This window comes from Bufo bufo, chromosome 4 (assembly GCF_905171765.1).
Source record: "Bufo bufo chromosome 4, aBufBuf1.1, whole genome shotgun sequence".
Classification (NCBI taxonomy): Eukaryota; Metazoa; Chordata; class Amphibia; order Anura; family Bufonidae; genus Bufo; species Bufo bufo.
Genome location: NC_053392.1, coordinates 74,503,191 through 74,527,116, shown reverse-complemented (window position 1 = coordinate 74,527,116; position 23,926 = coordinate 74,503,191). Strand labels below are relative to the sequence as shown.

At 43.8% G+C, this 23,926-nt stretch overlaps 1 protein-coding gene across 1 annotated transcript in view; it reads left to right on the top strand.

Annotated features, from left to right (window-relative positions):
- Nucleotides 1-23,197, top strand: part of HS1BP3 (HCLS1 binding protein 3) — a 120,571-nt gene extending 97,374 nt beyond the window's left edge. The window contains exons 5-7 of the mRNA XM_040427382.1: nucleotides 3,367-3,536; nucleotides 12,828-12,960; nucleotides 22,565-23,197. Coding sequence (XP_040283316.1) covers nucleotides 3,367-3,536; nucleotides 12,828-12,960; nucleotides 22,565-22,799 — 538 coding nt within the window. The 3' untranslated portion in view covers nucleotides 22,800-23,197. The remainder of the gene's footprint in view (nucleotides 1-3,366; nucleotides 3,537-12,827; nucleotides 12,961-22,564) is intronic.
- Nucleotides 23,198-23,926: the final 729 nt, after the last annotated feature.

The following is a 23,926-nucleotide window of genomic DNA, read 5'->3' as shown; positions in this document are numbered from 1 at the left end:
TGCCAGCCAATCAGATTGGATTACTGAGAGACACGCCTCCTCACTCTCAAGCCTAATGCAGGCATGGAGTGTGGAGGACCGTCCCTCTGTCTTATGTTTACACTAAAGGGAAGACAGACAAGCCATAGCAACGGTCTTTTAAGGTAACAGTGGAAAGGGACAGGGGACATGAATGAAAGCTGTTATTATAAGGTAATTACAGATCTTTTGCCAATCATTGACAGACTAACTCAGGTATACAAGCCTAGCTCTAATAAACTAGCAAATAAAAAAGTGACAATTACACTTTAAATAATATTTAACATTCTCAGTTTTTGTGTTTCGGACACATGATGGAGATGTCCAGGAGCTTGAACATACACCGATGTCCTACAAAAAGAAGTCCAACTCTCTCTGAACTGTCTGTCTTATTCCAAGTCCATTTGGCCATTGTTCTTTTGGTTTCCATAGCTTGGAGTATCCAAGCACATTGGCCTCAGTAGTAGCTGGGCTACACCAGTAGATGTTTTTCACAGTTAAATGGGTTGTACAGGGGGATTTTAAATGGCTTATCTTCACTAATTTTCCACCAATCCTGTCCCAATGATTACTGGGAACCTGCTGGTCTCTTCTTCCTGATCCCGTTTTGACAACCATGCCTGGTGCCCCTCCTCAACCAGTGATTGGCTCAGCAGGCATCTCCAGAGTCTAGACGCCCCTGACAAAGCATAATTGAAAAACCCGGGTCAGGCAGCGTGGTGATTTTATCTTTGTGATATGCCTTTTGCAAGTGGATGCTTGTGAGTATAATAAATGAATTTTATTTGAAACGGACGAGGAAGTGCTTCACTATCTTGCGACCCCTTGGCATTCTACAGGTTGTGTGGATTAGGGGAGAAGTTTCTGTGGAATCTATCTTTTTTCCATGTCCGGGTTAACAAGAAGGAGCCTTATGGTCCAAAGAGGGATCCCAGAAAATTTGCAACGTGGTCCTATACAAGAAATATTGTGAATTACGTGGTGACTTTGACCCACGTCACTCTCTAGGATCAGCAGCGCCAAGAGTCCAACCAACGTATCAGAGACTTTTTTTCTTTTTGGTTTATGTGCTGTTTATAGCTTCAGTTTCAGTTGTGGATTGCAGGTGTGTGGATCTCGGCGGAGTTCCTGGTGCTTCCATAGCCCCTTTGAAGCTAAGTCTTTCCTTTCCCTTTTTGTATTTTTTTTGGGGTTCTGTGTGTTGCATTTCCCTATTGTTTGTATTAGGCCTGAAGGAGACTCCTGTTCGTCCTTCCTTTTGGAGGAACAGGTAGTCTTGTCCCTGCCATTAGTACCAGGGTCCTATAGGGCTAGATAGGACTCTAGGTATTCCTGTGTATGAACATACCTACCTCTGGGGTCTGTTTATATTGGTAGTCAGTCAGGATTTTGGTTAGGGTTTCACTAGGAGGTGTCCATTTCTCTTCCCTAGTTCTCAGGCCTGATTCCCTGTTCCCCCCTTCTCTCGTATGCTCGGTGTGGTGTTCCCTCCCACACTGAAGCGTGACAATTTCCTGTGTGACCAGTAAAGTAGAGGCAAGTAGGGACCCGGTAAGCCTCAGAACAAGAGCAACAGAGGATCATTTCTTCCTCGACAACCGATTTAAATAAGCTCATGGAAATGCACAAGTCACAGGTTGAAGGGATGTGACCAATTACTGTAGTGGGACACTTTCATGTAGGACATCTTGGGTTACCATCTCCAGAACCCTCTAAATGGCATGAATGAGCACTGACTGTGCAAGGGGCAAGATGTATAAAGGAGCAAGAGAAGAAAGTATTTTAGGAACATGGCTAATAATAATACTAAATATGGTGTCAACAATTTAGAAGTTGTTTCGTATGGAATAGTCAAACCCTACATGTTCGTGCTTAGTCACTCTTTATGAATATGACTAGGGAATATTTATTCAGCTCTCATCGTATCCACCAAATATGAAGACAAATAGAGAATAAGCTAGGAGATGGTCCTAATGGCTGGGCCACCATCAATCATGTTTATATGATATTTTATCATTTAGAAAAAGTTAATTGTGAAAAAAAAAACAATATAGATTTTTGACTCTCGGCACCCCCTGATCAACTATTGGAAGTGGGTGCAGTATTCCTGCGGGCACTGCAGCCTCCTCCTTAGCCAGTGACGTCACATCCATTGATCACTTGGCCTTTGAATAGCTTAGTCCCATTCAACTGAATTGGAATGAGCCACAATACTAAGCTCAATCACTGTATAATCTACTGCTTGGTATATGCGGAGGAATCCACAGTACTCATCCAAGTGCAGCATCCCCTTTAAACAGCGTTTCAGTGGGGGTCGCGAGGGTAGGTTATCAATATTTGATTCTCAGAAAACTCCTTTAACTAAATTGTGTCTTAAATCGTTTGACTACAATACAATGCGACTTCATCACGCCACTTAACATAAAATCTTCTTAATTAGCAGGAGGCAAGCATTACCATGAAAGTTAGAAAAAACTAAATTAAAACCAGATTACGGATTGGACAGCAAAGTAATAATGTGTTTATTAATCCAGTCTAAGGCCACAGTATGAGAGCCTCCATTAATCCTGCGTTCTACTTTCTGCTCTCTGTACCCACTGCATGTTAAGTAGGTCCAGCCATCATTGATTATTTCATAGTAAATCCTTTTTAGGGCGTTCTTCTGATACAGATCTCCAAATCCCCTGTCTAGCCATAGAGTTACCAGCATTGACTGGCCTAAGAGCCAACAACCCCAGTAGTCAGAAAGTGTGCCCCATAAAAATACAAAAATCTCAATTGTCTGCAGCCCCACCGATACTATGCCACTGCCCTGTTCCCTGCTGCTTCAAGTCCCCACTGGATCGGCACTATCTTGGTCCCATTACCACTGCAGCCAATAACTGACCTCAGCAGTCACATGTGCTTGAACGACACGTCACTGCTAGTGACGCGCTGTTAAAGTATGCATGACTTTTTACATGGAAAATACTGAATCTGTGTCTAATTCTCTGTTCTTTGCTGACCTCAGGTGGGAGCTCCTTTATCTGTTTAGATGCATATTCGTACAGTATATGTTAGAATATACATTGTATACCGATGCAGCAGGGGTAACACACAAACTCTTAACTCAAATTTCTTAACTCATTGCGTTATCTTGAAACAAAAGCCATTGAAAAGCAATTGAAGGTATTTGCTTAACGCAATTAGTTTAGATAACACGTCTCATAAAGCATGTGTGTTAACTCTACTACATCTGTACTCCATTATATACTATATCCCTATGCGTGTTTTTTGCTGCATTCTAACATTCTTATGAATACAAAATTAAAAAAATCTCACGTCAACATTTTGTGTTATGTTTGTCAGGGAAAAACGAGTAAAGAAGAAGCCCATTGCTAAGAAAACTGAAGATCCCAAGTTACCGTCCAAGTCCACAATTGCTCTTTTTGATGATGAAGTCGATCCGGATGAAGAATTGTTTAAAACGGTTTCAAATAATTCATCTAAGAGCAAGAAAACTTACAAAGGGTCTGATGGTGAGTAGAGTGTTACCTGTTACATTAAAAAACAACAAAAAATAAAACATAGATGCAAAGAATAAAGTATCTCTTGCACAATGGTGTTGGTGGATTTCTGCGCTGCTTCTTTTATTTTCAAGACCTGCTTTCTCTGCTTGTGAAGTTGCATGTTCAGTGCTCAGTGGGTGTTCCCTGTGAAGGCCCTTCCTCCATTCCGCTCTCCATCCCTTGCTTCCTCTCTCCATTTCTTCCTTCCCTTCCTTTCTCTTTCCCCACCTCCCTCCCCCCTTTCCTTCCTCTTTTCCCTCCTTCCTCTGCTCTCCCTCTCTTCCTTCCTTCCTTCCTCCCTCCTTTCTTTCCTTCCTCCCTCCCTTCCTCCTTCCGTTCTCCTATTCTTCCTTCCTTTCCTTCTTCCCTCTCTTCCTTTCCTGTGAGGTCAAATTACACATTGCATTTCTCGGTAGCTTGCAGTCATGAAGCAGCACCTGGTGTACATAGGTCTGCATAGGAGCTGTATACATAAACACATGCAAGTTTTTTTTTATGTTTGTAGCCATGATGCATACAGTAGGTACAGAGTCTGTTTACCCTTTGTACCTATGGTTTACGTTACGGCATTGACAACTACACAGTGATTCTGAGTGCATTATGTCTCTAATCGTGTGCAGGTCCAGGTGTACTGTACCTGCAGAACACATAGTACTGAGAGACCCAGTGTTTTATGGTTCTGATTGCCATGCACACAAGGCGATGGTGTCTACTAGGGTTGTCCCGATACCGATACTAGTATCGGTATCGGGACCGATTCCGAGTTTTCTCGGCGGTACTCAGCCGCCGATACCCCGCCCCGATACATAAATAGAATACTTTTTTTTTTTCCCGCAATGAATATTTTTGCGGCCCGGCAAAGATGCAGCATCGGGAGAGAGGAGGGGCTGGAGTCCGTAACTAGGGGCGGGGCCCGGTGCAGTCACTGTACTCTTACACCGGGCCCCGCCGCTCACCAAAGTATTTATAAACGTGAATCCTTATCCTGTTATTAAGTTGAACTAACGCTGCCCTCTCCCATGTTCCCCTGTATCCCCCTGTAAGCTTCAATAGCAGGCAGAGCAGACGGCAGCAGTAACGTCACTCACTGACGTAGAGCGCCTGCTCCGCCCACTTTATGAATGAAGCAGGCGGAGCAGACGCGCAACGTCAGTGAGTGACGTTACTGGTGCCGTCCGCTCTGCCTGCTATGGAAGCTTAAGTAAGTGCTGTGGGGATACAGGGGGATACAGGGGAACATGGGAGAGCGCAGCGTTAGTTCAACTTAATAACAGGATAAGGATTCACGTTTATAAATACTTCGGTGAGCGGCGGGGCCCGGTGTATTGGGGGACACTGTTATGAGGGGGATCTGTGGATGACATATAGCAGTGTCATCCACAGATCCTCCCCATAACAGTTCCATCCACAGATCCCCTATAACAGCACCATCCACAGATCCCCCACCAAATAACAATGCCATCCTCAGATCCCCCCACCCCATAACAATGCCATCCACAGATATCCCACCCCATAGCAGTACCATCCACAGATCCCCATAACAGTGCCATCCACAAATCCCCATAACAGTGCCATCCACAGATCCCCCATAACAGTGCCATCCACAGATCCCCCATAACAGTGCCATCCACAGATCCCCATAACAGTGCCATCCACAGATCCCCATAACAGTGCCATCCACAGATCCCCCATAACAGCACCATCCACAGATCCCCCATAACAGTGCCATCCACAGATCCCCCATAACAGTGCCATCCACAGATCCCCCATAACAGCGCCATCCACAGATCCCCCATAACAGTGCCATCCACAGATCCCCCATAACAGTGCCATCCACAGGTCCCCCATAACAGTGCCATCCACAGATCCCCCACATGACAGTGCGTCATCCACAGATCCCCCAAAACGGTCACATGACATTTAAAAAAAGTATCGGTATTCGGTATCGGTGACTACTTGAAAAAAAGTATCGGTACTTGTACTCGGTCCTAAAAAAGTGGTATCGGGACAACCCTAGTGTCTACTGTTTGATTTAGGACAAATTTAATACAACCTTAGTGAGATTCTTCATTTTGAGGCTTAACACATATAGAAACTGACCTCATCCTTTAGAATACAGCAGACAAATGCATTGAACATCCCTGGCAAACTGTCTTTTGATGAAAAATAATCATTACTCTAATGTGTCCATGAAAGCTGACGCTTGTAACCTGATTTTAAAGGGAATGTCCATGATAAACAGGTGACTTAGCAGCCCTGAGCTTGGTAGTATCAGGAAGTAAATTTTGCTGAGTCTTGGCCTTCACTACAACTGTTGAAGCCTATGGAGCTCTGTATAAATTGGATGAAAACCTTCTAACATAAGGCACATCTGGCACTGTTTATGTCTCAGAGGAGAAAGGATTAGGCTTGTTTAATCAAACCTAATGCTTCTAGTTCATCGGCCAGTGGTAGTTCTTTCTGAAGTTGACAAGAATCACTCTCTGGTTTAGCAACCTTCTATTACAGTCTGTCACAGGATGTCATTGGTAGTATGTGAGGGGCGACCACTCCAACTGCTGTTATGAAGGGGCCTTATTCTTCTTCTCTTTGATCCTCAGGATTTTATCTTAGAGATCTTGCATGCTCAGTACAGTCTCATTGAATCTTTTTTGGTCTGTCCTGTCAACCGGATTCTTCTAGACCTTCAAGCTAGCTTCTCGTCCAGAAGGAGGAAAACAGCTGTTTCAGGATTTTTTCCCTTCGTCAGAACAGGGCAGGTTATTGGATGCCTGGATGAGATGCCTTTGACATATCACTGGGGGGAGGGATACAGAATTTTATGAAAGATCCAGCTTGCATATGGAGACTTACTTACAGGCAATGCCCCATGAAGAAATATGCAAATTGAGTTTCCTCCAGAAGATGAAAAGCTATTTCATATTCGCCAAACACACATCTGTTGACAGCTGTTTCAGGGTTGTTGCCCCTTGACAGAACAGATGAGTGGTTGGTTAGAAGAGATGCCATAGCAGCTGGTCCTGCGGAGGTCCTTGTTCTCAATGAAGAGATTCAACTGGTATATGAAGACTTCCAAGAAATGCTCCATACGCCAACTGGTTCTCTTGAATGAGAACCAGGTACCTGCATCAAAGGCATCTCTTTCAGACAACCATTACCCTGCTCTGTATTTACGAGGGTCAGGAACCCCAAGATGGGTGTTTGAGATAGTTTTCTTCCTTCTGGAAGAGAGCTTATTTGCATTTGCCCCATTGAGCGTCGCCTGTAAGTCTCCTCACACCAGCTAGATCTCTTCATTGAGGACCAGTACCCATCCCCGAGATCGTCCAAGTTGTAAGTCGAAAGGCCACATGCACAGAAAAGCACCATTAGCCTCTATGTTCTAGGAAAAGGTGGAATTCTCAGCTCAATGAACACTACTGATGTAGACTTCTGGCCTTTATCTCTCTTTTTTCTCCACATTAGTGGTAGAATTATTCTAATTTAAACATACACTTTTATTTCTTTCCACTGACCTTTCCATGAGCTGTAGTAGACTACGAGGCATAATTTCCTTTCTGCGTCCACAACTTCCTACTTTACTGCAGACGATCGGTGGCGGTTTGGCAGTTGTGTGGCTCATGGTTTAGTAGTAAAGAACATGTAATCCCACATGTCATAACACAGATGATATACCATGCCCCTTCATGGGTTTTCCGCCTTCCTTTAAAAGGAACAGAAGCACGATGCAGATGGGAAAACCCCATGAGCGTTATTTCTTCTCTACACATTGGTATTTTTTACATAAATAATTTAGGGTCGGTTGTGTTTCCAAGTGCGACTGTAGGATCTCGATTCCTTTACTATCAGCCAAACCAAAATCAAAACAAAAATCATTTATGGGAAGGTCTGCTTAATAACAAGGGGTGATACTTAATACCATTTAGTATACTGCAGCACTATAACCAAAATCATTAACCAAAGTAGCTTTTTCCTCTGCAGTACATGTTATCCCACTTCTTAGCGTATGTTCACACGGCTAAAATCTGCCACTGATTCAACAGTGGGAAACGGGCACTTTCTGCATATAAATCCACATGCAAAGTTCTCCAACAGTTTCTCCATTGACTTCAAATAGAACCTGTCACCACAAATTGCAATGCAGCAGGTTATGGAGCAGGAGGAGCTGAGCAGATTGATATATAGTTTTATAGGAAAAGATTCAGTAAAACCTGTAATTTATACATTTATATCTTAGCTTTTTTCTACCTTCTGTGAAGAGTTATTGATACAGGAGGGAGGGGGTTACCTCTCTCTTCTCCTTCTACAGGCGCCTCTAGGCACGCGCTACACTGTGACCTGTGCACTCGCACGCACCCTACATCCTGTCCTGACTCCGTGCACTGCCAGGATTTAGTGTACTAAGACCAGGGAGTAGTGAGTAATACCAGTGCTAGTACTAGGAGCACAATGTCATGGACGTACCGAGACATACGGACGTCCCCGATCTTTGAGACTGGCAACATGTGGTTTGATTTGACATGTTTACCTTATGGATCAATAGGCGTCTGTGTTGTTTCTGGTACTGACCACACCCTTAACCTCCAGGTGTTGCTATTGTGGTCATTTAATTTTCCCTAGTTATAGTTGTTTCTCCCACAATGCTGTGCGGTTTATAGCTTTATTTGGACCTGTGGATAGCTGGTGTTTGGATCTCGGCTGAGTTCCTGGTGCTGCCATAGCTTCTTGGAAGTTAAGTGTTACCTTTCCCTTTGTATTTTGGCTTTTCTGTGTATTGCATTTCTTTATTGTTTTGTATAAGGCCTTATGGAGACTCCTGTTTATCCTTCCTTTTGGAGGAACAGGATGTCTCCTTCCTGTCATTAGTACCAGGGTCCTTTAGGGTTAGATAGGACTTTAGGTATTCCTGTGTATGAACTCGCCTACCTCTGGGGTCTGTTCATACTAGTAGTCAGTCAGGGCTTTGATTAGAGTTTTCACTAGGAGGTGTCCATCTTCCTTCCCTTGTTTTCAGGCCTTATTTCCTTTTCCCTTTCCCTCCTATGTTCGGTGGGGAGTTTCTCTCCCACACTAGAGCGTGACATTATAAACCGCCCAGACCGTTTTTGTTTCTTCGAGTGCAGCCATGGATCCAATTGCTGCACTGGCAGGACAGTTGCAAGGGCGGTCTTTGGAAGTAGCCGGCCTCCGCAAGACTGTCTCGCAGATTCAGAGACCACAGGCTGTTGGTGGTGGTGGTGGAAACAAGTCCTATCTGGAGCCTAAAGTTGCCTTCCGGGACAGGTTCTCTGGGGGACTTGATAATTTTATTTTATTTAGGGAGTCATGCAAACTGTATTTTAGGCTACCACCACCTGGGGATGAGAAACAGCGAGTCGGTGTGTTTCTTTCATTGCTTACGGGGGATGCGTTTTCCTCTGCCAACTGGATCGCAGTCTCTCCGGTCGGTGGATGAATTTTTCGAAGCTTTAGGTCTTATTAGTGATCCAGCTCAGACATCCCTGGCTGAAACCAAGCTATGTTGCCTTCGTCAGGGAGATCCTTCTGCTGAGATTTATAGCTCTGAGTTTAGGAGGTGGACTACGGATACTGAGTGGAATGATCCGGCTCTCCGTAGCCTTTTTTGTCAGGGTTTATCAAGGAGGCTGAAGGACGCTTTGGCCTTTCATGAAACTCCTGTGTCTCTGGAGGCTGCTATGTCTCTTACCATTCGCATTGATAGACGCCTGAGAGAAAGATCAAGGGGCCCCCACTCTCAGGACGTACTATCACATGATGTATCGTCCTCCTCTGACACATTGGGTGAAGATACTCCTGAGTTTAGGTCTGGCGACGAACCCATGCAGTTAGAGAGAGCTACTCCTGGATCCGCTTTTAAGCATACTGGTCGTAAGAAGGGAGTGTGTTTTTTCTGCGGACAGGAGGGACATTTTATGGGAGTATGTCCATACATTCAGCCTCAAAAAAAAAAAAAAAAAAGGACGTTTAATTCCCATCTGACTTATGGAAGGGTGAGAGGAGAGTCAGAAAATGTGCATTTGTCTTTGACTGGTAGTACCTGATTTTTCCTGACTGCTGAGGTGGCGCTAAAGTAAAAAACTGTGGGGATTGAGGTGTTTATCGACAGCGGGGCAGGAGTTGTCACCGAGTGCATTAAAATATTTCCATTTTTGCTATTGATTCTGCACCTCCAGCTCAGAAGTGTTTATCGCAAGTGGTGCATGATATCAGATTAAGAATGGGTGACTTTGATCAGGAATTTATCTCTTGTTTTGTGTTGGAGGGTCTCCCTGCTCTGGTGGTTTTGGGTTTGCCTTGGTTGAGCAAGCACAATCCAACCATCGATTGGCAAGCTAGACAGATTCTAGATTAGGGTGATTATTGCGTTGACAATTGTCTTAATACATCTTTTTCTGTTTTAACTACTAAGACATTGCCTTCATTTATATCTGATTTTGCCAACGTATTTTCTGAGAGTGGATGCCAGTATTTACCTCCACATCGGGAATATGATTGTCCTAGCAACCTTATTCCCAGAGCTAAGTTGCCCAAATCTAGGTTGTATAACCTTTCTGGACCTGAAAGACTGGCCATGAGAGAGTATATTGCCGAGAGTTTGGCTAAAGGACACCTAAGACCTTCCAAATCTCCAGTGGCAGCAGGGGTTTTTTTTGTTAAAAAAAAAAAAAAAGACAAATGTCTTTGGCCATGTCTGGATTTCCGTGAACTCTGGGGTCTGTTCATACTGTTAGTCAGGGCCACTGGAGATGCTTTAATTTTTTTCAGCTCTGAGCTGGCTACATTCTTGATTTTATCAAAACTTCTACCAGTATAGTCATTAAAGGCCAAAGGCTGTCCGGGCATGCTGGGAGTTGTAGTTTTGCAACAGCTGGAGGCACACTGGTTGGGAAACACTGCACTAGATAACTACAGGATTCTGTAGACAAGCAGAAAATGCATCCAGGAGTAAACTCGTAAACCAGGAGGCAAAATAGGCAAAGAAGATAGATTACGAAATGGTAGATTTAAAAAAAAAAAATTGCCTTAATTTGTCTAAAAGCAAAGTTGCACTTTAATGACTATACTGGTAGAAGTTTTGATAAAATCAAGAATGTAGCCACCTCAGAGCTGAAAAAAATTATACTGGAATTCTAAGTCCAATATCAAGGTTACAAGAAAAGAGGGAAAAAATATTATTATTATAACGTTTCAAAGTGTAAACTCCACACGGATAGAAAGATCAGACCATGGTTCTGCTCCATTTATGGGAGTCAAGTGCTAAAAGTGTTACCCTTAGCATGTAATTATAAACCTAATGTTATAAAGAGTTCTTATTGTTTTGTGGCAACCAAGAAAAAAAATCCTGGAACGAGGGGGTAAGGTGTTTTGTTTTAGGTTTAGGTTAACGAGGAGATGCTTTATTTGTTTTAGGTTTCTAGTGAACTGTTTGAGCCATCATCTATCTGGAGAGTGGTGTACATGTTGACTTGTCACACTCCCCCTTCCAGTCTGTTATTGGCATCATTGCAACCTTATGTAATCAACTCTTTTCTTGCCAGAGGCATGAAAAAACGTATTTTCTCAAAAAAAAAATTCAATGCATTTAATGCATTTAATTAATAAAAAGTGTTTCAAGTACTAATGTACCCCTTAAAGAGGTTATCCAGGATTTTTTTTAACCCCACCACCACCACCTAAACGTACTTTTGAAAGGATTCATACTGACCTGGTCCTCACCACTCTATTCTGGCTCTGTAGCTCTTGGGCTCTCTTCACTGGCCTTTTGGTCTCCCCCTGTGAACTTCAGCAGGGACAGAGGCACGTGTGCCACTGCAGCCTATGACTGGCCTCAGCGGAGACATCTCCCAAAGCATCACATGACCCAACAGTAAAGTGGCATGCTGCTTGGGGACAAGTCACCACTAAGGCCGCTCATTTTATTAATAAATAGTGTTTCAAGTACTAATGTAGCCCTTAAAGGGGTTGTCCAGGATTCTTTTTTAACCCCCCTTCCCGCACCACCACAACCTAAACGTACTGATCCATCATTACCTGGTCCTAACCACTCTATTCCGGCTTCACTGGCCTCATGGTCACCACCTGTCAACTTCAGCAAGGGCAGAGGCACGCACACCACTGCAGCCCATGACTGGCCTCAGCGGTGCTGTCTCCCCAAGCATCACGTGACCCAACAGTAAAGTGGCATGCTGCTTGGGGACCCGTCACCACTGAGGCCACTCATTGGCTGCAGCAGTACACGTGACCCTTTCTGTGAAGAATCTGAGAGGTATGGACCCGAAGTCCGGTAAAGAACATGGGGAACATGTAATTATAGATCTCTTCACAGGTAGCATGGGGTGGGAGCTGGATAAACCCTTTAATTATAAAAAAAAAAAAAAATGCTTGTAAGTCCTTGAGTTGTCCTCTTCTTGTTAAAGATTCTGCTTGGCTGTTTCTTGCATACTTAGCCAGTATGGACGCCATGACATCTTGGAGTAAAAGGGGTTGTGTCATTAACGCTGTGGTTTGCCAAAGGTGACAAAGGGAGACATCCCTTTTAAAGCATCTTTACAGTAGGATAATTATTTTTGGATATGCATGGAATGGCTTAGAGAGGCTAATGTTTTACTGTGTTTTTGGCTGACATGTCTGCTTGGGGAGCTGCAAATTCAGAGTTCAGTTGAGGTTCACAGTGAAGCTGCTCCCTCTACCCCTTCCTGGTCTCGGTGCTTTTGCCTCTGCCTCAGGTGAGTAATACACCTCTGCAGAATAAGGCCTTTCACATATCCATGTCCTTGATGACATTGCGACAAGATGGTCAATGGGTCATCAGTGAAGATGTCCGTGAAGGATCTGTGTTTGGTCCGTTTGTCTGTTCATTGCCCTCCGTGTGTCTTCTGCATTCCACGGACTCTGCTATGCTTAAAATTGCTTTCCAGAGCATCTCCTAGTGACACTCCGGGGTGGCATCAATGTTGTGCCCTTGCTTTTCACGAACCTATAATGTGTGTCGGGTATGTAATCACAGAAAAAATAGGGCATGCTTACGTGGTGTCACCATAGACCCACAGTCCATGGAAAACCACTGATGTGTGAATTTTAGATGCATTGGGAAGATATGCACTATAAGGATAGACTGGATGGACCTTGTGACCTTTTCTGCTGTCTATCTTCTATGTTATTATGATTGCATGTAGAAGTTGTTGTTTTTAATTATTTGCATGATTTTAATGATTTTTAGTGATAATGGTTTTCTTGTAGATATAAAATTATTTGAAGAGCAAGACCTAGGAGGGATTGTGAAACTAGGCGACTCCTTGCTGCTGCCATCTGCATGCAGTAATGATCCTTTCTTCAAACCATCAACTGCGGAGGACACGGATGCATTGTTCCGGTATGTTCCCAATAGAAATCAATAAATTTCCACCTTTTAATTTTTCCAGTGCAGATTAGAAAAGGGTTGGCTGGCTGCTATGTGAGGTCCTTGGTGCAAAATGCAGAACCCGCAGAAGAAACCTTTCTGTTCATTTGCAGTAAAAACCGTTCTAAGTGAATTTCCATTATTTAGTTTTCTAAATAGGCCCAACGTTGTTTCTCAGGACGTCAGACCTCAGTTTTTCTGGTGTAGAGCTTGAAATCCCCTTCAAAAACATTCAGTTAAATGATAAAATCCTGTCTGTCCTCAGGCATCACTAGCGGGTTCTACTGCACACTGCTGAAACATTGGAGCTCCCTCTATTGGTGACTGCTGGCAGTCAGAATTATGATATTTAAAGTTGTTTTCCGGGACCCAGCAGATCCCACAAATCCATCCTAAAGGGATTGGGCCATCTCACACATTGGTGGCATATTGCTAGGATATGCCACCAATGTCAGATAGGTGCAGGTCCCACCCTCTGTGACCCGCCCCTATCTCTAGATCGGGGTCCCCATGGCGAAGAGCGCACCCCGCTCTCCATTCACGTCTATGGGATATGTAAAAAGGGCTAAGAGTATAATGAGTCAGTGCAAAATTCACAAGCAACACATTTAGTGTGTATTGTGTCCTGAGAGATGCTCTTGGGCTGGAGGCCTATCCCATATATTTAGTGGCACGAGTTCTGGCCAACTTCAGTAGAACCTGGCCCTGCAGCGTCTGATTTGCAAGAAAGACACGAGTCACTTGTTTAATGCTGTCAGTCAGCCAAATGTATGCTCGTTCAGTACAACCAAAGAAAGTCAGACCTGCCTGAACCATGTGTCCTTCAACTTCAGACGTTTGGCATGGGTCAGCCAGTCCACATGATTTTCTGTTGTAATTATTCATCTCTAATTCCTCTATGACCCTCAAGAGTTTTGGGTGGCTTTCTAGGAACTGTTTGGGTACATCAAACCATTTTATAGCTGACTTAGGGTACTTTCACACTAGCGTTTTTCTTTTCCGGCATTGAGTTCCGGCACAGGGGCTCTATACCGGAAAAGAACTGATCAGGCATAGCCCCATGCATTCTGAATGGAGAGTAATCCGTTCAGGATTCATCAGGATGTCTTCAGTTCAGTCATTTTGACTGATCAGGCAAAAGAGAAAACCGTAGCATGCTACAGTTTTATCTCCGGCGAAAAAAACGGAACACTTGCCTGAATGCCGGATCCGGCATTTTTTTCCATAGGAATGTATTAGTGCCGGATCCGGCATTCAAATTGCCGCACTGACGGATCCGGTATTCCGGTCTGCGCATGCGCAGACATTTAAAAGTGTGAAAAAAATAAATACCGGATCCGTTTTGCCTGATGACACCGGAAAAACGGATCCGGTATTGCAATACATTTTTCTGACTGATCAGGCATTTTTCTGACTGATCAGGATCCTGATCAGTCTGAAAAATGCCTGATCAGTCAGAAAAAATGACATGCGTTTGCATTCAGTTTGCCTGATCAGGCAGACAGTTCAGGCAACGGAACTGCCTGCCGGAATCAAACAACGCGTGTGAAAGTACCCTAAAAAGTTGACAACAAGGATATGGGTTTGGTCCCTTAGGAGTGAAACAGAACCAAAGGGAAGACATTAAAGGGCATCTGTCAGTAGATTTGTATCTATGAAACTGACTGACCTGTTCCATGGCAGCTGAAGGCATCTGTGTTGGTTCCATGTTTATATTTGTCCGCATTGCTGATAAAAATGAAGTTTTAATATATGCAAATGAGCCTCTAGGAGCAACGGGGGCGTTGCCATTACACCTAGAGGCAATGTTCTCTCTGCAACTGCCGTGCCCTTTGCCCTTTGATTGACAGGGCCAGGCAGGCATGATGACGTTTTCATTGCCTGGCCGTGTCAATCAAAGCGCAGAGGGTGCAGCATTTGCAGAGAGAGCAGAGCCTCTAGGTGTAACAGCAACGCCCCAGTTGCACTGTGAGGCTAATTTGCATATATTAACACCTCATTTTTCTTAGCAATGTGGACACATAAGAACAGGGGACCAACACAGATGTCTTCAGCTGCCAAGTGCACATGTAACAGGTCAGCCAGTGTCATAAGGACAAACCTGCTGACAGATGCCTTTTAAACTACGCATAGTTGTTTCTGGAATAATTTCAACCTAATAGTTTGTATCCATGGGCCCATATATATTTTTGTGTAGCCTAAGTTTCCAATCTTATTACAGAAATCATCATGGAAATAAATTCCATTTTGGTAGGACAGTTGGTTAATATCTAGCAATTGAAACACTTTTCCACTACATGGTACCGGCTTGCCTCTACTCAGTTTTGTTACCAAATATTTGGTTTTCCACAGTGGTTATGGTACCCCCTCAGTGTAGCTGGTAGCAGTATAGTGACCATTCCCTCTGACCAATCTCTAGCCAGCATTGTGGGCATGCGACCTTATGGTACACCTTAGCTGAATTGGAACATCCTCAGATGTGGTTCCAAAAACTTTCAACAAGTTGAGTTGGTCCATGCAGTGGAGAAGGGGCTTTAGTTTCCTTGCCCTGGTATAGCATTCAAAGAATTCCCAATGATACTCCAGTTAATACTCCAGTGAGTTCGCTCCCAAGAGACCCAGTATACAGTACAGACCAAAAGTTTGGACACACCTTCTCATTCAAAGAGTTTTCTTTATTTTCATGACTATGAAAATTGTTGATTCACACTGAAAGGCATCAAAACTATGAATTACCACATGTGGAATTATATTCATAACAAACAAGTGTGAAACAACTGAAAATATGTCATATTCTAGATTCTTCAAAGTAGCCACCTTTTGCTTTGATTACTGCTTTGCACACTCTTGGCATTCTCTTGATGAGCTTCAAGAGGTAGTCCCCTGAAATGGTTTTCACTTCACAGGTGTGCCCTGTCAGGTTTAATAAGTGGGATTTCTTGTTTATTAATGGGGTTGGGACCATCAGTGGCGTTGAGGAGAAGTCAGGTGGATACACAGCTGATAGTCCTACTGAATAGACTGTTAGAATTTGTATTATGGCAAGAAAAAAGCAGCTAAGTAAAGAAAAACGAGTGGCCATCATTACTTTAAGAAATGAAGGTCAGTCAGTCAGCCGAAAAATTGGGAAAACTTTGAAAGTAAGGGCTATTTGACCATGAAGGAGAGTGATGGGGTGCTGCGCCAGATGACCTGGCCTCCACAGTCACCGGACCTGAACCCAATAAAGATGGTTTGGGGTGAGCTGGACCGCAGAGTGAAGGCAAAAGGGCCAACAAGTGCTAAGCATCTCTGGGAACTCCTTCAAGACTGTTGGAAGACCATTTCAGGGGACTAACTCTTGAAGCTCATCAAGAGAATGCCAAGAGTGTGCAAAGCAGTAATCAAAGCAAAAGGTGGCTACTTTGAAGAACCTAGAATATGACATATTTTCAGTTGTTTCACACTTGTTTGTTATGTATATAATTCCACATGTGTTAATTCATAGTTTTGATGCCTTCATAGTCATGAAAATAAAGAAAACTTTGAATGAGAAGGTGTGTCCAAACTTTTGGTCTGTACTGTACATCTTTTGAGGGGTCTTCAGAAATCTGTAGGCCGCTTATCTTCTGTGAGGAATAAAAGGGATCAGGCATGTTGAGAATCAGCAAGACAGATCATCTGTGGTGGGAAAGTCGCCATCCCCCATACACATAAGATAGTCAGTCAGTCCTGCTGAAATCTTTGGGTTTGTCTGACTTTGCTCTTATGCGTATGGTCACCTATAGGCTCGTCTAGTATATTGTAGGGAATGGATGACGCATTTTGAGCTCAGAGAGATTTTTACCGTAATGGCCCATGCATCCCTGGCTTTGTGCTGAGATAATCAGGAAAACAGTTTACTCCTGGGTGGTTTTCCAGGACCAGAAGAGTCAGTTATACAGTGAAACTGGTGAGGAGATTATAAGGGAGAAGGTCTCCAGGATATTGTTTGATAACACAGACAGTACCGAGCCAGACACCACTACACAGTGACTTTTTCTCCGTGCGGGAAAGATGAGTCACAGGCATGGGCTTTTACATAACAGTCATATTATAAGAGGCTCAGGGCATATCTGCTTTTTATCTCCCTGAGTAATTTACTTGAGAGACATTATCAGGAAAACCACAACACAGGTTACTGGTAGTAGTGAATGGACACCTTTGGGGTAATTTCTTTTTATTGTTGCATTCTACTCATTTTTTCAATTGGTCTTTATTAAAAAATTTTTTTACAGTTTTTGCTCCACAGCTTTCACTTTAGGCCACTTTCACACTCACATTTGTTGTGGATCCGTCATGGATCTGCACAGACTGATCCGTTCAGATAATACAAACATCTGCATCCGTTTAGAACGGATCCGTTTGTATTATCTTTAACATAGCCAAGACGGATCCGTCATGAACACCATGGAAAGTCAATGGAGGACGGATCCATTTTATATTGTGTCAGGACGGATCCGTTTGGCTCAGTTTAGTCAGACGGACACAAGCAGCGTTTCGGTGTCCGCCTCCAAAGAAGAATGGAGACAGAACGGAGGCAAGCGGAAGCAAACTGATGCATTCTGAGCGGATTCTTTTCCATTCAGAATGCATTAGTGCCAAACTGATCCGTTTTGGACCGCTTGTGAGAGCCCTGAACGGATCTCACAAACGGAAAGCCAAAACGCCAGTGTGAAAGTAGCCTTACTTGCATTTGCACACTAGCAAGCTCTCACCTTTACACTGCCCTAGCTCCTTCTGAAGCCCTTATCTCTGAACTCCTGACAGCTCATAAACATTTCATTTAAGCTGATATCAGTTTACCTTAACTTACATGAGTGTTAAAGGGGTCGTTCCATCTCAGACATTGAGGGCATATTGCTAGGATATTCCCCTAATGTCTGATAGGTGCACCTATACTTAGAACGGAGCCGGCAAAGTCCCGGAAGACGCACAACGCATGCGTGGCTGTCTTCCATTCATTCCTATTTCCGTCAGCCCCAAACAAGTGAATCGAGCAGTGGCTGCGCTTGCGTGCTTCATTTCCCATTCATTTCAATGGGACTTCCGAAAATAGCTGAGCGGGTCGCTCGGCTATTTTCAGCGCTTCCATAGGAATGAAAAGAGGGTGGCCGTGCATGCACAGTGCGCCCTCCGGCACTTTGACGGCTTCGTTCTAAGTTTAGGTGTGGGTCCCAGAGGTGGGACCCGCACCTATCAGACATTGGGGGCGTATCCTAGCAATATGCCCCCAATGTCTGAGATGGTACAACCCCTTTAATGAGCTGTCAGGAGTTCAGAGATAGAAGTACAGATCGAGCCAGGGCAGTTCCTTTAGCGGATTCAGTGTGAAAGAGAGAGCCTGCTAGTTTGCAAATGCACTTAAAGTGAAAGCTGTAGCGGAAAAACTGTTGAAAATTATTAATAAAGATCAATAGGAAAAACAATTTTTAGTGGAAAGTGAGTAAAATGCAATAATAATAAAATTGCCCACAAAGGTATCCATAGCTTTTAAAGATGGCGTCTAGTTTAGAGTTCGGTCATTTATGACCTTCGTCTGTTTGAGAGAAGGGCAGCTTTGGAGGAACAAACCTGTTATGCACTACACAAACCACCCATTGATGTTAATAGGTACAGTGTAATGCTACGTTTATCCTGTGGTGGCGCTGCAGGATAAATGAATACTTTCTGGCCCGTTCCCTAACTGACTACTGGAGTTTGAAGCAGCAGAATACTCGCCCTTCCTCCTCCCTGTCTTTAGTAGCAGACAACCCTATTAAGTCCCCGTACATATTAAATTCCATATACTGCTGATACTATTGTCTTCAGTCCCCTTCCTGAGGACACAAACGTGTCTTGCAGTGGCGTAACTAGAAATGACTGGGCCCCACAGCAAATTTTTGAACGGGGACACCTGGCAACCCCATTCAACATCTTCTTTGCAACCCCCTCCTCCCGTTCCTCCCCACTCCTGTGGATAGTGAAGATTGCTCTCTCAGACCAGGCCCGGCGGACTCAGATACTGTGTGTCATGTCACTGTATATACTGTCACTATATATAATGATATATAATGTCATTGTATAATACCTGACAATCAAATATTTTATTTCTTCTCCTGGGTGGGCCCCTGGTGAGTCCAGGATCAGTAGCAAACGCTTAAACTGCTTCCATCCATGGTGTCTTGCATTTATTATTCTTCCCAATGTTAAAATGAACAGTCATTTTCAGCAAGACCAAATGTTGATGTGTTGGGGATAAAGGGTCACAGTGATGACTATGGCCGACTGTAGTATAATATGGATAAAGAGGTTTAAAGAGGTTGTCCCACAAAAATATTCTACTTTTTTCAAGCCAGCACCTGGATCTGAATACTTTTATAATTGCATGTAATTAAAAATTTACAATAGCCAGTGAGATATTCAATAAAACTTATCTGTATAGCGCCACCTGCTGTTTTTTTTTTCTTATTTCTCTGGCCTCCTCAGTGAGGTGGTCGCACATGCTCAGTTCCATTCTTCAACTGGCCATAGCCACATCTACTGTTAGAAGCTGTGACAGTTACAGGGAGAGACCTGCAGCAGAAAGGACACATCCCCTGAGCTGTGATGAGCAGAGAGCTGATACAGAAAGAACATACCCCCTGAGCCGTGGCAGAGAGCTGCAGCAGAAAGGAGACTTCCCCTGAGCTTTCATGGGGAGAGAGATGATGTACAAAGGAGCTGTGAAAGAGAAAGAGGTACAACAGAAAGGACACGCACCCTGTGTTACCAGCTTGAACTAAATCTAGCAGAGCAATGAATGGGAAGATCTCTGGATCCATGTTATATCATATCAGATTTTTTACACTAACCATTAAATGCATGACACTACACATAAACAGTGTGTTATGATCAGTGACCGGGGTGTCCATGCTTTATCATTTAGACAAAGGTAAAACAAATTGCTCATGAACTCTGCTCCAGTTTTCCAGCAGAATTCCAGAACTGTCCCACTAAGTACATATTTGTCACTGTTCCAGTGAAAATTTTGGTCATAAGTTGATGTCAGATGAACATTGTGTTATTGGAACAAACTGTTAGAAAAGACTGAAGCTGAAATCCTGATTGATTTCTGCAGACATGGGCCAGATATATTTAGGTTTCTATGGCATAAGGCATCTGAAGAATTATTTCAGTAATGCCTCAAAAGCTATATGTGCAGTACCCCAGAGAAGGGGGGTATTTGCCAATGGTTTGTTGTTTAATGTTATGCCATGTATTGTACCCGGCATAGAATAGTATGGATGCACAGCCAGGGTTAACAATTCTGGCTCAGCCCTCGTAGGAGGTTAGATGTGGGCTGGCCCCACACCTGTGTATAGTAAGAGTTTGTGGAGAGAGAAAGTGGTGCCTTATGCTCCCTCTTCTTGGGCCCAAGAAAGCTACAGAGACTAATAGATCTCTGCAAGATCTACAAAAGGAGAATGACAAAGAAGAGAATTGGAGAACTTGCATGGCAAGTGTTACCAAAAGCTGCTAAGAGTTTACTGCTTGTGAAGGACACTGTTAAGACACCCATCTGGGAGAGAATCGCACTGTGTAACATTGGAACTGTGTCTGCAATAGCTGCATGTACTACAACTCCCATTTTGCACTTGAGTAAAGAGAGACATTTATTCTTCTACCTCTGGCCTGGTTTTCTGATTGCTACACTATATGGTGGTCATTGCACTCTAGACACCCTGCCTTGCACCCATAGAGACAAGCCCCTCACTCCCCTACCCTGGCTTTGGAATAAAAAGAAAAAAAGAAAGAACAAGATCTCCTGAGTGATCATTGTTCGTTTCTGAGACTCTACGGGCGACCCAGGCGCAGGAGGTGTGATGTGGGTGTCTTGAGCTTTATCCCACATTACCCTCCTGGGTGAAGTGAGTCACTAAAATTTTGATTTTATATCTGCATATTATTGTTTTTACCATTGCTTTATCATATATGAATTGATCCTGAGAATATATACATCTTGTGAGTGTGTAAGTATTGCGACTTCACTTGCGTACATCCAACGATTTAAGCCTTTGTCTTTGGGCTATATACTATCCCAATCCTAGACACTAGGGAATTTGGCGCCTTCTCTGTGGTCCTTTTTAGCGTCTCCACGCAACATCACTCTTTTCTTTTGCACCCATAGAGACACTTAACACCACGGCCTCCCAGCTACTATCAGGCAGGAGCCCCAGAATCGTGGTGTGCCCCTAGGGAAGAAAGGGTGCCCCCTTCCTTTCACTGCATGGCCCTAAGGAGTAACAGGGTGAGGAAAGCCACTGTGATTGACTGTAAGCCAGAGCCACTACCACTTCCATCCACCACTATGGCTCCTCAGGGGCTCGCTGCACATATATCATACACTATAGATTGGAAAGCTGAAAATAGATGAAGGTCCATCAAGTTCAGCCCATCTACCAGCCTGATCCACAAAAACTCCCATGAGGGAGTTGGCAACTCCTTTTTCCAACTTTCACAGCATTGTGTAGCAGATAGTTGCAAAGTCACACTGTTTTTACAGTAAAGAATATCTGTTTATGCTGATGGTGAAACCTTCCTTCCTTCCTCTGTTTGGACATAGCGGATGTACCCTTGTCATAGTTGCAAGCCCGCAGAGACTGGCCAGATCTCTGTGTTGATAATCAATATATTCACACAACAGAGTCTAAAGTAACTGCCCTATCGTCATACGTAAAGGGTCAGGTCAGACATCATATAGTGCATGACAATACCTTTCTAATAAAGCTAGAACCAGCCCTGTACCTCACTTGGATCCAGAGATCTCCTGAGTCCAATTGCTCTGCTAAATTTGTTTTAATTTGGCAACTCAGGGGCCGTATCCTTTCTGCTGCAGCGCTCTCCCTATCATAGCTCGGGGGGGAGTTTCTTTTCTGCTGCCGAAATATGAAGATATGGTGGGTGACAGATGAAGATCTATAGCGAGTGCGGGCGACCACCTCAGTGTGGTGGACAGGAAATAAGGAAAAGAAAAAAAAGAAGGTGGAGCTATACAGATAGATTAAATTGAATAGCTCAGTGGCTATTCTCAATTTTTACTTACGCGCAATTACAAATGTATTCAGATCCATTTGATGGTTTGAAAAATGTTGAATATTTTCCGTGGGACAGCCCCTTTAACCCCTCATGAAGTTATGGACTTTCTTGGTTGGAGCTCCTAGAGTCATCACCAATAAACAGGGATTGTGCTACTTTACATGTGTGGAGGTTAGGATAATCATGGTCAGTACCAAGAAGGCGACCAGGCCATAGTCTGAAAATGGAGCTGGGGTTGATTCACAAACTACAACAGCAGGGTGCTAAGAGTAAGTTAGAAGGGCCAGGGCAGGAGCGAAGTCAGGACATAGTGCCTACCTTGGTTATGGACTGTCTAACACACCAATCAGGCAGGGTCTGGAGGGCAGTATGTTGCCAAATGGCCACATTATCGGATGTGGTGGAGCATGGAGTTCAGTATGGATCAGTATTTGATGCATATTTAGGTTTCTGGTTCTAGAATTTACATTTGATGTTCAGCATTTCTTTATTTTGCCTGCAGAGTCGAAGAAGATCTGGAGAAACTTTTAAATCTTGGAATGAAGACAAAGAATAAGCCAAAGCCCCAAATACCTGCCAAGCCCACATTTCTGAAGGAGTCGAAGAATTTGGCCAGCCTGCCAAGCATGGACACAAAGCCCTCAGAAACCAATGTGGACGACATGGACGAGTCAGACATCCTTCGGTACATTAAAGAGAACGAGTCTGCAGACAGTGACTCACTCAGTCTCTTTTAAAGGACTTGTGCTGATCTTGCTTTCCTTTTGAAGTGTCCTTTAAGCCCTATTTAAGCAGCTGCCTTTTTAGCTACCTCCCCTAGTGATTAGGCAGGTAGGCAGAATGTTAATAAACTGTAGAGCAAAAGTCAATCATGAAATTGTTGATGTACTGCAACTTCCAGCAGGCCTTACAATCAGCCCTTGAAGGGACCAGTGGTCTGGTTAAGAAACAAAATTTTAAATACGTTATTAGAGAAAGTTCAAAGATGGAGGAGGGGGGCTGTATTCAGAATCTTAATCTGTTAGCTAGAAAGTGTACATCCCACTCTGGAGGACCCAACACTAATTGATGTCAATGGATACCATGTAGTACTACATTTCCCCTATGGTGGCGCTGCAGGGGATTTGAACATTTACTTTCAGTTCCCCAACAGATTACTGCTTATCAGTTAAAAATTCTGTGATCAGCTCACCATTGTGGGGAGGTCCCATCTTACAAAAAGTATTGTCGTACGTGGACAACCCCTTTAATAGAAGAGGATCCTGTGTCCAGGTCCATGATCTATTAGCTGGAGCAGAAAGTGACTACAAAGAACTTTTATCTTAGGGTGCATTCACACGAAGATATTTTCAGTCCGTGTCTGATCCGCATTTGTTGTGGATCACATGTGCTGTCTGCGTCCGTGCAGCTGAGCCGCAAATTACAGAACATGTCCTATTCTTGTTTGTCTTTTGGACAAGAATTGGCATTTTTTGCAATGGAGCCTGCAAAATGTGCCGGATGCATACTGACTACCTACCGTACATCTGTATTTTTCAGAGCCACGATTTGTGGACCTGAAAGCTGATACGGTCATGTGAATGTAGCCTTATTCTGGAGGACTCAGCGTGTGTGCACTGAATGGGCAGTGCATTGTGTAATGTCCCCTGTGGTGGTGCTGTCAGGCTCTCCACCTGAAGTGTTGCCTACTAGTGTTGAGCGAACTTCTGTCTAAAGTTCGGCTTCCGGTTAGCGGAGAATCCCGATATGGATTCCGAATTCCGTTGTGGCCCGTGGTAGCGGAATCAATAATGGCCGATTATTGATTCCGCTACCACGGACCACAACGGAATTCGGAATCCATATCGGGATTCTCCGCTAACCG